The 14,202-nt window shown below is 45.3% G+C and overlaps 1 protein-coding gene across 1 annotated transcript in view; it reads left to right on the plus strand.

The window, feature by feature from the left end:
* The window catches only part of dennd1b (DENN/MADD domain containing 1B), a gene marked incomplete at its 5' end in the record, with an annotated part of 98,397 nt that extends 88,869 nt beyond the window's left edge, over positions 1 to 9,528 (plus strand). Inside the window, 3 exons of the mRNA XM_080860786.1 lie at positions 7,592 to 7,665; positions 7,986 to 8,211; positions 8,479 to 9,528. Coding sequence (XP_080716912.1) covers positions 7,592 to 7,665; positions 7,986 to 8,211; positions 8,479 to 9,270 — 1,092 coding nt within the window. The 3' untranslated portion in view covers positions 9,271 to 9,528. The remainder of the gene's footprint in view (positions 1 to 7,591; positions 7,666 to 7,985; positions 8,212 to 8,478) is intronic.
* Positions 9,529 to 14,202: the final 4,674 nt, after the last annotated feature.

Raw genomic sequence — 14,202 nt, forward strand, 5'->3', positions numbered from 1 at the left:
AACAAGTGTCTGTGTTTATGTGTGTAAACAAGTGTGTGTGGGTTTTTGTCATTTAGCCAGAACTCCTGCTGTATCAAGTGATGCATCCAAGTTGTTGCAGTCTCCCACACAAGCTCCACCCATGACTGTATAACCATATACATCCACAAGATAGCAGGGGACCCTATGAGCTTTGTTTATTTATAGGCTGTAGGCCAAAGCTCTGGTGAGTGTTGCCCTTATCAGACGGGTCTCACAACATCAGTGTGTTCCACAAGGCCACAGCTCCGGACCGTGGGGCGTATTTGTTTGATTATTTTTTTATTTTTCAAAATCTAGGGTTCTCTCCTTCTCGGTCTTTCATTAGCTTAGTTTTATTCTCCTGTGTTGTTGTTGAGGCTTGAATAAACACCGGGAAGAAAAGGGGTGGAGACAAGGCTCCAAATTTTTTATTTTTTTGGTAATCTTTAAAAGGGAGTCCTGGACACACACACACACACACACACACACACACAAACTAGCGTGGCCAGCAGCCGCCACACATCCCTGCTCATCGTCACGGTAACGGGGCCCTTGGGATCCCTGCTTCAGAGACAAAGGTCCCAAAGTGCATGATTTATGTGTGTGTGTGTGTGTGTGTGTGTGTGTGTGTGTGTGTGTGTGTGTGTGTGTGTGTGTGTGTGTGAGAGAGTAGACTGGACACTGTCCATTGGCCAGAAAGAGTTGGCCATCGATACTCTTCACAATCAATAGCAAAAATCAGTGTGGCATTCAGTTGTCACCGACTGTGTCCAACAAATATGGCGGCAGCGTATCTGTTTTTTTTTTATTTTTATTTTATTATAAAGCAGTGTGCCAGAATGCCTTGTTCGAGAGCCAGATCGCAGTGATGTGCCGATGTAACTTACAGATATCATAATGAAAAACATGACTGCAATGAACTGGCCCCTCATGTCCCATTGCCAGCAGACAAATGTGGTTATGCCTCAGAGTGTGTAATTATTATTACAGAGATGTGGGCTTTTGTACCAATATGGACTGGTATACAGTTCTTATTTCAGAGCGAGGTGGAGGGTTATTCAACACGTCCACTCTGCTTCTGGACTTATCTCCTTTATGAAGCCGAGGCCCAGTGGGTTACGTTTAGAGGCACAGTGCCTCAGGGGAAGAGAGGCCAGGGGCGTGCGCACACACACACACACACACACACACACACACACACACACACCACTGCCCACATATGCACAAGGGCTCACACATACACTTACCAAGTAACAGCACACACACACTTAAGCACACTTTTGCACATGAACACACACACACACACACACACACACACACACACACACACACACACACACATCAGATGAGAAGACCAGATGGATAGCCCTCAGCCAGCACTGGCTTTACCAGCCCTGAATACTAACAAAAGAAGCTCTCTCTCACACACACACACACACACACACACACACACACACACACACACACACACACACACACACACACACATATACACATGCTACAATCAAAAACATTCTGCTGGTTCCTTTTGCATTTGGTTCACAGGGAGGACACGCACACAGACACACACACACACAGTGTTGGGAAGGTTACTTTTAAAATGCAATAGGCTAGAGATTATTACTAACGTTACTTATTACATTTGTAACAGGGTAACTTAATACATTTAATTTCTTTTGATTACTTTTTGATTTGCAGATAAGAGGCAGTGCAAATTCACCCAGATTCAAGACTTTAAAACAAACCAATCAAAAACAGCGCTTTGAATTACATGACATACTGCCAAATGAATGGAGCCAGTAGTTGAAATGATGCAAAGCAACAGAATGAATATTATATTCAAAATGTATATTATGCCTTAAAGCGTCTTACCGAAAAGAATATATTGGTATGTAACGTCTATGTAATCACCTACATTTTGATTAGTAATTCTAATTGAATTACCTTTTTTTCTCAGTAATTGTAACAGATTACAATTACATTTATTTTCTGATTTAATTACATAACTCATACATAAAGAACTTAGTTAATCCCCAACCCTGTGCACAGAACAACACAAAGCACACAACACCCCACTTAGAGGGCCACTGAGAGTGTATTTTCAGTGACTAGTCTACTCCACCCTGAGCATGAGCTAAATTATGGAAAGACCGGGGTTGAAGATTATTGTGAGAGAGAGAAGAGTTCTAATTCAAAGCCAGGCATCTATTTGATTCCCCTACTCTCTGTAACGTGAATATAAGTTGTAATGCCAGAATAATGATAGTGATTTCCCTACTCTCTGTAACGTGTATATAAGTTTGTAATGCCAGAATAATGATAGTGATTCCCCTACGCTCTGTAACGTGTATATAAGTTTGTAATGCCAGAATAATGATAGTGATTCCCCTACGCTCTGTAACGTGTATATAAGTTTGTAATGCCAGAATAATGATAGTGATTCCAGTTTGTAATGCCAGAATAATGATAGTGATTCCCCTACGCTCTGTAACGTGTATATAAGTTTGTAATGCCAGAATAATGATAGTGATTCCCCTATGCTCTGTAACGTGTATATAAGTTTGTAATGCCAGAATAATGATAGTGATTCCCCTACGCTCTGTAACGTGTATATAAGTTTGTAATGCCAGAATAATGATAGTGATTCCCCTACGCTCTGTAACGTGTATATCCGTTTGTAATGCCAGAATAATGATGGTGATTCCCCTACGCTCTGTAACGTGTATATAAGTTTGTAATGCCAGAATAATGATAGAGTTTCCCCTACGCTCTGTAACGTGTATATAAGTTTGTAATGCCAGAATAATGATAGTGATTCCAGTTTGTAATGCCAGAATAATGATAGTGATTCCCCTACGCTCTGTAACGTGTATATAAGTTTGTAATGCCAGAATAATGATAGTGATTCCCCTATGCTCTGTAACGTGTATATAAGTTTGTAATGCCAGAATAATGATAGTGATTCCCCTACGCTCTGTAGCGTGTATATAAGTTTGTAAAGCCAGAATAATGATAGGGATTCCCCTACGCTCTGTAACGTGTATATAAGTTTGTAATGCCAGAATAATGGTAGTGATTCCCCTACGCTCTGTAACGTTTATATAAGTTTGTAATGCCAGAATAATGATGGTGATTCCCCTACGCTCTGTAACGTTTATATAAGTTTGTAATGCCAGAATAATGATGGTGATTCCCCTACGCTCTGTAACGTGTGTATAAGTTTGTAATGCCAGAATAATGATAGTGAATCCCCTACGCTCTGTAACGTGTATATCCGTTTGTAATGCCAGAATAATGATAGTGATTCCCCTACGCTCTGTACCGTGTATATCCGTTTGTAATGCCAGAATAATGATAGTGATTCCCCTATGCTCTGTAACGTGTATATAAGTTTGTAATGCCAGAAGAATGATAGTGATTTGTCCTGTGGAGGACCATGGGAAATGTCACTTAAAATTCATATTATTCTGGAGGAGTGGCCTTTCCCATCACCCCCCATTATCAGCATGCTTACCAAATGGATGCATGACAGGCCAAGGTGTAAATGTGCGTCTGCGTGTGTGTGTGTGTGTGTGTGTGCGTGTGGTGCGTGTCTGCGTGTGTGTGTGTGTGTGTTTGTCTCTCTCTCTCTGTCTGTCTGTTTTTCTGTCAATTGCATGGCCAGTCTGCACTCACACCCATTGCAAGTCACAAACACACATTTCTGGGGTGCCATGACTGGTGTGCATACGGTATTCATTTATGCTTAATGGTTCTCAGCCAGGCTCTTTTCTACATATGCACACACTCACACTCAGAGGTAGGATTGTGTGTGTGTGTGTGTGTGTGTGTGTGTGGACATAAATGGAGCTCGGCCACGCTGCTGTGACACCATGCAAATCTGGAGGGCTGCCAGTGTTGGGAATAGTTTTGTTGGGTGTCAGAAAACATTGACACACAGTGCAATGCTTTTGGGGGGTAATGGTAAAGGGGCTGGATGGGGGGGCGGCGGGGGCGGCGGGGGCGGCGGGGTGAGCTGGCTCCTCGTCCATGTCTCTCCACTCATGTCTGCTAGGCCATGATGAGGAGAGGATGTGCAGCTGTCAGTCTGTGTGTGAATGTGTGTGTGTGTGTGTTTGCATTTGTGTGTGCTCTCACTTCTATCCAATATGATTGTTGTTTGTCAGATTGTTTTGCGGGTTTATCAGGAGTCCCCTTGGCACAGAAAACGCCCTCCCAAGTAACTGTAACTAAAGTGCCATCTACTGGCGAATTGTCAGCATTGCAGACTTTTTGTATTTTACTTCATTAATTTAATATTTTTTTTAAACAAGATGTGCAGAAATGACTCCTTTTTAATGTGTTTGTCCAGAGTGCTTTCAGACGAAGCCAGTTGGGCCGACGAAAGCAGAGGATCTTTGGCGGTGCGAGACAACGTCTTGGGGCTTTCCTTTCATTGACTTTATTTGCTTTTGAAGAAACTCTTGAAATCGAGATGCAGACTTGGCCGAGGCTCCAGCGCCTTTCTTCTTCATTTTGGGCAGGAGGATTGGGGGGGGGGGGGATTTGGGATGGGGACGTTAGTTTGCATTTTTCCCAGCTTATCTCATATAGACTGCCAAGAGATGAGATCAGTGGCTACTTAGAAACGCCATCTGAAACGCCCAGCACCGAGACGCGGGCAGCAGCTTCGCAGGCGCACATGGGAGAGGGCTGGGTGTGTTGAAACTGGAAACGGGAACCATCTCTCCTAATAAATAAAGGTCCTCAGAGTAATGACTGTGCTTTTCTACCATGCAGCACAGTGAATCCCCCCTATACTGTGCCTGAATAATGTCATATCTGAGGTTTTTTATGCAGGTTTTGTAGGTTTGGGTGTGTCAGAACTCCTGAAATGTAATTATGAATGGCCTTTCCTGCTTACCTTTCTGCAGTGTTCTACTCAGTCAGAGGACACACGCTCTTGTGTGCCTGGTGTGCGCGCGCACACACACACACACACACACACACACACACACACTCACGTGTGCACTAACTCTGACTTGAGGCCCGTGCTGCCCTGTAGTCTGATTTACTGAAGCTTTGACCTGACTAAATGGGCATTTCCCTTTTCCCTGACTCCATGTCTCCATCACTCATTCTTGTCACTTTTGTCTGTCTCTCTCTCGCGCACGTTCTCCATACATAGGCAGACCGTTGGTTCCGTACAATGACTCAGACATTTTTTTCTCTATCAGTCTTTTTTTCCCTCTCTCAGTGACTTTCATGCTGGCTAGCATGAACATATTACTGAACTATTCCTGCTGCTGCTAGTTCCTTCTCTCCTCATGATCACTGTCCATGGGAAACTGTGATGTGCCTCATCTTTTGGGAGACATGGCCTCAGTTCTCTTTTCACCTTTTCACGTCCTGCTGTGGCAGAGGTTAGATGTTTCTTAAATGTGTGTGTGTGTCTCTCTCTTTCTTGTTGAGGACTGTTGCTATGTGTGTTGTGTTTCCTGACTGGTTGTGTGTGGTGTAAATCCTGACAAAGGTTGTGTTTCCGATTGTGACCGATGCTGATCTACAGTATATGATACCCCAGTCTTTGTTGTGGTGGCTGATCGCAGAAAGATTTGTGTGTGTTTATGTGAGCTTGTGCCTGTGTCAGTGAGCATCTGTGTGTGTGTGTGTGTGTGTGTGTGTGTGTGTGTGTGTGTGTGTGTGTGTGTGTGTGTGTGTGTGTGTGTGTGTGTGTGTGTGTGTGTGTGTGTGTGTGTGTGTGTGTGTGTGTGTGTGTGTGTGTGTGTGTGTGTGTTGTGGATGCTGATGATTCCAGAGGGGTTGAGGCTCTTTGTTGTGTTGGCAGGACTCGGTAAGGCAGCTCTGTAATGAAGAAAATGGGGGGATGGGGCAGGAGGGGGGGAGACCCCACTCACCCTGTTTTAATAAACACCTAGACAGACAGGGAGCCAGAGAGAGCCTTTGCTCCACTTTCTCCCCACTAACAGGCCTAAATAACTGCAAACTGCGTGACCAAGGAAGAGGAGGGGGAGAGGGAGGGAGGTTGAGCGCCCCCCACCCACCCCACTTCGCCCATGCCTCAGCCTGCAAATGACGGGCCGGCGTCTCACAGGTGCACCCAGGGCCAGCGGCCACTCGCTCAGGCGATTTACTGCCCTGACACAGGAATCCATTAACTAAAAGTCCTTTCTCTTTTTCCCGTTTTGTTCTCTCTTTCTCTCTCTCTCTTTCTCTCTCTGTCGCTTGTTCTGTCTCGCACACACACAATTTTGGTAAAGAAGGCAGGGGTGGGGCTGAGGCCTTAAAGCCCTCCTGTAATCGCTTTCATTCCAGCTCCCAACTACCAGAGAGAGCCGAGCCAATCAGGGGCCCAACATATGTTCCTGTTTACTCCTGAGCCAAGAGCCCTAAGTGGCCCACATACACACACATCTCTCAGCTATTTTTATGGAGAGGTGCTGGTTAACCCTTTCACAGTGTGTGTGTGTGTGTGTGTGAGAGTGTGAGTGTGTGTGTGTGTGTGTGTAGAGCCAGAGGATGCGTTGTAGAGCCAGAGGGAAATGATTGCTGTTTGTCAAGGTGCTTCATTGCATACACTCATGTAGCAGCTGATCTGATATTTTACGCTTCCTGTCACAACATCTCTCTCTCTCTCTCTCTCTCTCTCTCTCTCTCTCTCTCTCTCTCTCTCTCTCTCTTAAAATGTGTCCCCTCTGTCCTCTCCACCAGTAATCAGCCACTCATTTACTTGTGCCTCTTTGATGATTACACATAAAGTGGCATTTACTGGACCAGACCAGAGTGTGTGTGTGTGTGTGTGTGTGTGTGTGTGTGTGTGTGTGTGTGTGTGTGTGTGTGTGTGTGTCTCAGCGCCTTGGTAATGACTTAACTCTCTGTTTGTGTGTGTGTGTCTGACTGTCTGTCTGTCAGTATAGCAGCAGGAGAGCATGCTTCAGAATGCCTTCCCTCTCTAATTTGCCGGTGTAAAAATGTGGCACAGGTGTGTTTTAAAAGCAGAGGATTAGCTTGTCTGAGTGGCCGTGCCAACAGATATTAGCCCACACCTCCCAGAAGTCCCACTTCTGTAATCACCTCCAGCACAGCCATGGCAACAACCACAGCAGCAGCCCTTACTGTCTGCTCTCCAAGATTACCCCTCCAAACAAACACACACACACACACACACACACACACACACACACACACACACACACACACACACACATTTAACCACTCTGCATTTCCATGGTGACTCATGTCCACGCATCACTGGCTAAGCCCCAAAGCCATTGACAAACTATTGACATTCACATTAAGTAAGTTTAGAAGAATGTGCTGTGTCGCTGTCCGATCAAGCCATTGGCTGTGCGCTCATGTCATCGGCTTACTCACCTCACTGGCTGTCCCCCCACCTGATTGGCTCAGTTCTCATGTCATTGGCCTTGTCACGTCATTGGCTGTTCCCTCACACCATTGGCTTTTATTTCACATCTTTGGCTGTGCCTTCACTGTCGATCGAACCCTAAATTCACTGTGTGTGTGTGTGTGTGTGTGTGTGTGTGTGTGTGTGTGTGTGTGTGTTCCCCCCTGCCCCCCCCCCCCCATGCAGAATTACGACAGCAAGCTTGCCATCGGCTGTCCAGATTACACCCTGGATGAGGACGAGCAGGACAGCGCCAGCAAGTAAGAGTTGTTCTGCCACACGCACTGCTGTTCAATAGAAATGTGCAGAGTGTTATGTAGATGATTATCAGCATGTCTGAGTGAGCGGTTTTGGGAGTGGGGGAGACCTCAGGCTGTGCTTGTCTGCCCTCTAGTGGCTGATGCATGAAACAACGTAGGCCTTTTTATCCACAGATGGGGGAAACTAGTTCACTCCCTCAGTTTTATCTTTGTGTTGTGCAACAGCATTAATATACACTGATTAAAGTAGTGGGTAGAAAGTTGATTACAAAAATAATGGCTTGTGAGGACAGCCAAATAATGGTGTGTGTGTTTTTCAGGATCTCTTCAGAAGACAGTGGGGAGGTGCCCTCCTACACAGAGGACAGCGACGACTCGTACGAGCTGGAGCCGGAGGTAGCCCCCTCCTCGGGCCACATGACGCTCCTGGAGGAGATCCTGGACTCACTGAGCAGTACCAGCACCGGCACCCAGCCAGGCCGGCTCTCCGCAGCCAAGAGCCTGGACTTCCTGCGCTCCATTGACGAGCTGGACTACAAGCCCAAGGTGAGCAACACGATTGACTGACGCCAGGGGAGGGAGTAGGATTGGTTGGCTCGGGTGGTGTGATCCATGTAGTTGCCTACCTATTAATGTCCACTAACTTAGTTGTCCACGTCTGGTCAGTCTGTCTTTGGCCCATTCTTATTTTTTCTCTCTGTTGAATGTGAGGGTGATATAGGGAGGGGATAGTATTTTCCAGGCTATTAGAAGTCAATTGTGTGTGTGTGTGTGTGTATTTGAGTTGTTGTGCTTTCTATGTGTGTTTTGCAGAGGAGACCCAGCCCATCCAGTGAGAGCCAGCAGACCTGTGGTGACAGCTGCAGCAGCACCAGCAGCTGTGGCGGGGTGGCTGGAGGAGGAGGAGGGGAAGGAGGTGGCAGCAGCGGCGGCAACGGGGGCTCATTTTGTTGTTCGATAGAGTCGGCCGGGGGCTGGCACCTGGGCCAGGATGACAGCGCGGTGCACGGCAAACACCTGCCCCCCTCGCCACGCCGCCAGCCCAGCTACAAACCCCACGCTCCCGCACAGCGGGCACGGGCTCACACCGACGACCCCGCCATACACACCTCACACACTCTATCTGTCCACACCAGCAGTGCCCCTCCAGCGCCCAAACCTTGTACCACACCCACACCACAAACGCCCCCAAACTCCCCAGAAGATCTCCACCTGTTAGAGAGGGACCCTCCGCAGTCACCATCCCCTACGAGACGCCACCTGTCCAGTCCTGAATCTCTCAGCCTGGATCCGCAGCCCCTGCCCACCGGCCCGGAATCCCAGCAGGCCACGCCTGGAGTGATCCGCCGGAGAGTCCTCTCCAAAGTGAAGCTGAAGAAGTACCAGGAGGGGACCAGGCAGAGTGCCGCCCTCATCCCCTGGCAGAGGGACGTCAGTGGGGCGGGAGATGAAGAGGGCAAGAGGGATGAGCTTGAGGTGGGGCTGGAGGAGGAGGTGCAGGAGAAAGGCCTCCTGGAGGAGATTGAGTCCCTGTGCCTCCTCAGCTCTTCCCTGCACACCAGCCTAGAGCTTACACAGGTGCAAAACAACACTGACGAGAGCTGAGCAGACTGGCTAGGGTGCACACCTACACACACGTACAGGTACACTTACACGGACGCTCGCACACGCATGCACACATGAAGACACACATCTGTTAGAAATATACACCAGCGACAGCTCTTACAGGTACACACACAATGCAAATGCTCAGCTACGAGCTGAATGTTCACAGAGACACAGACACACACACACACACACACACACACATTTACACAGACACACATCTGTTAGACATATACACCAGCGATAGCTTTTTCAGGTTCACACACAATGCAAATGCTCAGCTACGAGCTGAATGTTCTCAAACACACACACACACACACACACACACACACACACACACACACATCAATATCTTATGCAGGTATACAGAAAATATTCTCACACTCAAACCAGCAAGTGACCCGTTAAGCACACACACAAAGCGTTCCACTCACATACTTCCATGTGTACACACACACACACACACACACACACACAAGATATTTTAAGGTCTTATCTGTCCAACTGCCAGTTTCATATTATGTCCTGCTGTACATTTCTTTAGAACTTTAGAATGTCTATATCTGAAACATGCACTCATATTGTCCTTTCACTATATCCACATTCATGCAAACAATGTTGAGGAAATCAGAACTGAATTGCGGAGGTAGACAGTATTTTCTGACTGTACTAATGAAAAAAAGGGAGCCCTTATTTTCTCTCCTTTATCCCAATACAATTGCCCTTATATAGTGAGCATCCCGTTTAAGAACCCAGTTGCAATGACTTGCACTTGTACAGAAGGGTACTTTATACATCACTGTTACATTGTAAGAATGACGTCACTGTGTCACTTCCTGATTCAAAGCGCTCGAGATGAGTTCAGAATGACTGAAGAGAATCCTCCACTGTAAGGCCACACAAGCATGCTGCAGTGCCTTAAAGAGGACGTCTTAATTAGCTTTTGGCAACGCCATAATGTTACACGCAGCAGTCAGAATATGGTACTGTAGAAATGTAGGTAGAGCAGAGTAGAGCTTTATTGTAGAGTTATATATTTATGTACTGGAAGGCATGACAGGTGATTCTCAGGTCATCCATCAGAAAGAAAGTGTGAGCAGGCCCTGAAGCTGCACAATCTCAGAAACAAAAATCAGTTATGAACAAAGTTTGAGTTTGTAAAGATCAAACAGTATTTAATCCGTCTCTTCCGCCATGCCCTCATAGTAACAGTTAGTTGGGGCCAGTAGCCTAAGATAATAGGGTCGGTTACCTATCCAAGCACTTTTTAAAAAAGAAAAGAAAATCCTCTCTTTCCTTTCCCTTCCCTCACATTGCACCTGAAGTAGAATGAATCCAAAAAGTGTTGATCAGTCATCCAAGTCACAAGAGATGAGTGCATGACTGCTAACTGAAAGGGTGCGCTGAGAGAGAGGAGCCGCTGCAGAGACTGTACTGAACCCCATGTCTCTCCCCAGAGACGTCTTGAAAGACTGATGGAAACATCATGTCTAGTTTCGTCTGCTGTTGCTTGGTCATTGTCCCTGATGCATTGTAAAGAAGCAATACTCTTTATGTTATTATGTAGGCGCAAGCTTTTTCAGGGATCTTCACGTTCAGCTACCTGTAGGCACATTCCCAGTGCCCAACCCAGAGGGAGCTGATTGGTTCAGCTCGACACCAGCCCTGGCAGAGGAGAGCTCCAGTGCGGTTTGGCCTAGGGTCAGTGCTGGTCTTATCCCTCCAGAAGGAATGTGTAGGCTGGCGTTTTTTTTTTTTTCTTTCTTTCCTTCTTCCTTCTCTCTTTAAGCAATTTATGTGGTGTGTCATTCCTCGGGACACTTTAATGATGTTTCTCACCCCCTCCTGGGCACTGCCCTGTAGTATCGACCCGCTCGTAAAGCTGTGGTTCTTTTTATTTCTTTATTTTCACATTTGAAAGACGCATTGTGGTCATTCCATTAGCTTCAGGAGAAGTAAGTGTTGCCCCGCTATGCCCATTGCCCTAGTACTGTTGGCAGTAGGTGGAGTAGAGTCGGGGTGGTAGTCTAGGATTTCAGCACAACCAAAACGTTCTATTATGCTATGCAAGGGTCAGTCATTTTCAAAGGTCCCTATCTATTTCTTTATTTGTTATTGGCCCCTTAAAAATGACAATATGATAAAGAGTTTAATGTAGAACTATTGTAAGGTTACGTGGCATTTAGGGCCCACATATGACCGTTATTGCTTTGTAAACTGATATATGTTTATGCAAATCAGCATTACCTGTGAAAAATGCATCACTGAAGCTCTCTGTTTCTACATTAAGAAAGGAAAAAACATCTAGGAATACCTGTAATGATGCTTGATTGAAATTGGTTAGTGAGGAGGTATGGTCACTGTCTGACACTTTTCCAGTTTAAAGACCCGCTAGCATCACACTTTCTGCCATCATACATGAATTTACCACTGCCCATAAGCTGTTTGCAGATATGTGGTCACCATTGAACCATTGCGCTTGCCACTGCACACACACACACACACACACACACAGCCACACACACACACACACACACACACACACACACACACACACACTGACACACACACAGACACACACACACACAGATAGCCCCATGCTAGTGAGGAGCCCAGTCAGCCTGGTGGCTGGAGAGCTGCCTCATCACGCCCCTGTTGTTAATCGACTAATCAAAAGACAGAGTTGGCTAAAGAACACTGTCACGCCTTTAGTGTCCACCTAATGGCAAGGTTAAAATACCTTTAAAAACCTGCACGCATGGCAGCTCTCCAGGAACAGGGCTGCCAAGCTCCTGCTTTATAGCTTTGCTAGGAGTCAACCCAAGATTGTAAGAGTGCCTTATGTGAATATTAAGTGTATGTGTGTGTGTGTGTGGGGGGGGATGAAAAAAGGATGGTATGTATGTGACATCATGCTCAAAATACAGAATCTGTCTACTACAGGAACTGTGTTGGTCCGTACCAACAGCTTAAGTGTTAAATGCAAAATGGTACTGGAACTGACTACTGATCCATGTGAGTGAGGCCTGTGGGTCCTTTGAGTGAATGCATCAGGCACTAATGGTACAGCACGCGTGTTTGTCGTCCAATGTTCCATTGCATGCACCACTGCCAGGCTTGTACTCATTTGATGCTGTTTGTCTGATATTGACTTGTTTACGTCTTTTGTCCTGTATTTTCTGGCCTGGCCCGGCCCTAGGCAGAAGAGTGGTCTTAAGTCTGCTCCAATTCCAAACCTATTCCAGAGGTGTAGCCATAAAGTTGAGGCAGTGTAGACTTATGTAGAAATTAGGTCAGTATTGTTTTAGTTGTTTTTTTTTTCTTTCTTTTTTTACCTAGTGTGACTTAGTTTTGTTTGCAAGTGTACAGACACTTTATTGACATGGTGTGAATTACATGGTTGAAAAGTTGTTGGCCCAACTGGCCCTTTTTACCCATTAAAGGAACAAAGATGATCTCAACATCTTTCATTTACATTTTTTTTTCTTCTTTTGAGTGCAGTTGTTTTTGCTTATGCCGATAAATTCTAAACTTTGACTGTCACAGTTGATGACAGTTTTTCCTGTATTTGACTGAATTGGTTTTGTTTTGGGGCTTTTCATTAGTTGATTTAATTTTAATTTACAAAACAGTAGAGTGTGTTCCATTTTGTCAGTTTGACAGTTGTCAGGAAAATCCATAAATGCCTTGCAAAATACCATTTTCAGTATATTTCAAATGATTCGATGTCTTAAAACACATGCTCTACACCCTTGATTGCTGTATGTCATGACATTCTTGTTACTGTCTATCTACTGTAGTTGCTTAGAGGGTCCACTGAAAAGAATCTGAACAAAATGGAAGCTTTGCACATGTACATGAAGTTGCTCTCTGGTTGTTCAGATACACTTGTGTGTGTGCGGGGGGCAAGCTTAAAATGTTACTGACATTGACTTTGTTGCTGTGCTTGCTGTATGTACCACGAACCATGTGAAGTGTATTTTATTTTGTTGAATAGGGACAATGATTGCGAAAGTAAACTGTAACTGAAAAGAACAGTTAAAGATGTATTGTACAGCATTTTGGGTAGGTGTGGAAATCCAGCAGAGCTCAATGGCATGTGAGCACAATGTAATTTTAGTTACAGGGGTATCTAGTGGCTTGTGAGAAGCTCAATACATCTTTGATTTTATACTCATTTTTTTGTTATGTATTTTATGTCCGGCCATGTTACATCAGCCATTTAAACATCAGTTTTCGATGTGAAGTAATATATTTATCCATGATGCTTTTTGAGAATGCCATCCTTGAAATGATAATCCCCTCATAACTACCATGTTGGGCAAAACCTTTGTGTGACTGGGAAGGATAAAAACGTGCAGTGTTTTGAACTCAGTGTCAACAACCCGGAGACATCATCATCATCATATCACCATCCCTTGACTTTATTTCACATGGTGTTCAGTGACAATATACAGACAACAGTGTCACAGTAGTCGCACCTCAGAAAAGCTGCAACAGCAGAGTCCGCATCCGCAGGAAACATGTCAAGAGTGGTATTTGGGTACTGTGGCATTTTTGCGCAACGTCTGAATGCATTTACAAATTTGAGTGTTCTAACTCGACTGCACACTTGCATGTTCTCGATACAGAGAAGACTCTAAGTCAATCTCCTGTGCTATACAATTACTGGTACCACTGTATGCACTGTGAACAGAATAAATTATATACATGTTTATTCATGCCTCGTGCTCTCTTGTGTGTCCGTCCGTAATCCAGTCTTAAGAACAAGGAGACCTGCAATGAATCATTACCATTTTACATTTTTTTGGTTCATGGATGAACAACAACAGGACTGGCAAAGGAGAAGAAGGTTAGCTGATTTTAAGCTAAAACCATGCAAACTTACATACAGAAATACATACAGGCTGGGGGAAATGTGGCTAGGCCACC

Source organism: Sprattus sprattus (assembly GCF_963457725.1).
Source record: "Sprattus sprattus genome assembly, chromosome: 2".
Lineage (NCBI taxonomy): Eukaryota > Metazoa > Chordata > Actinopteri > Clupeiformes > Clupeidae > Sprattus > Sprattus sprattus.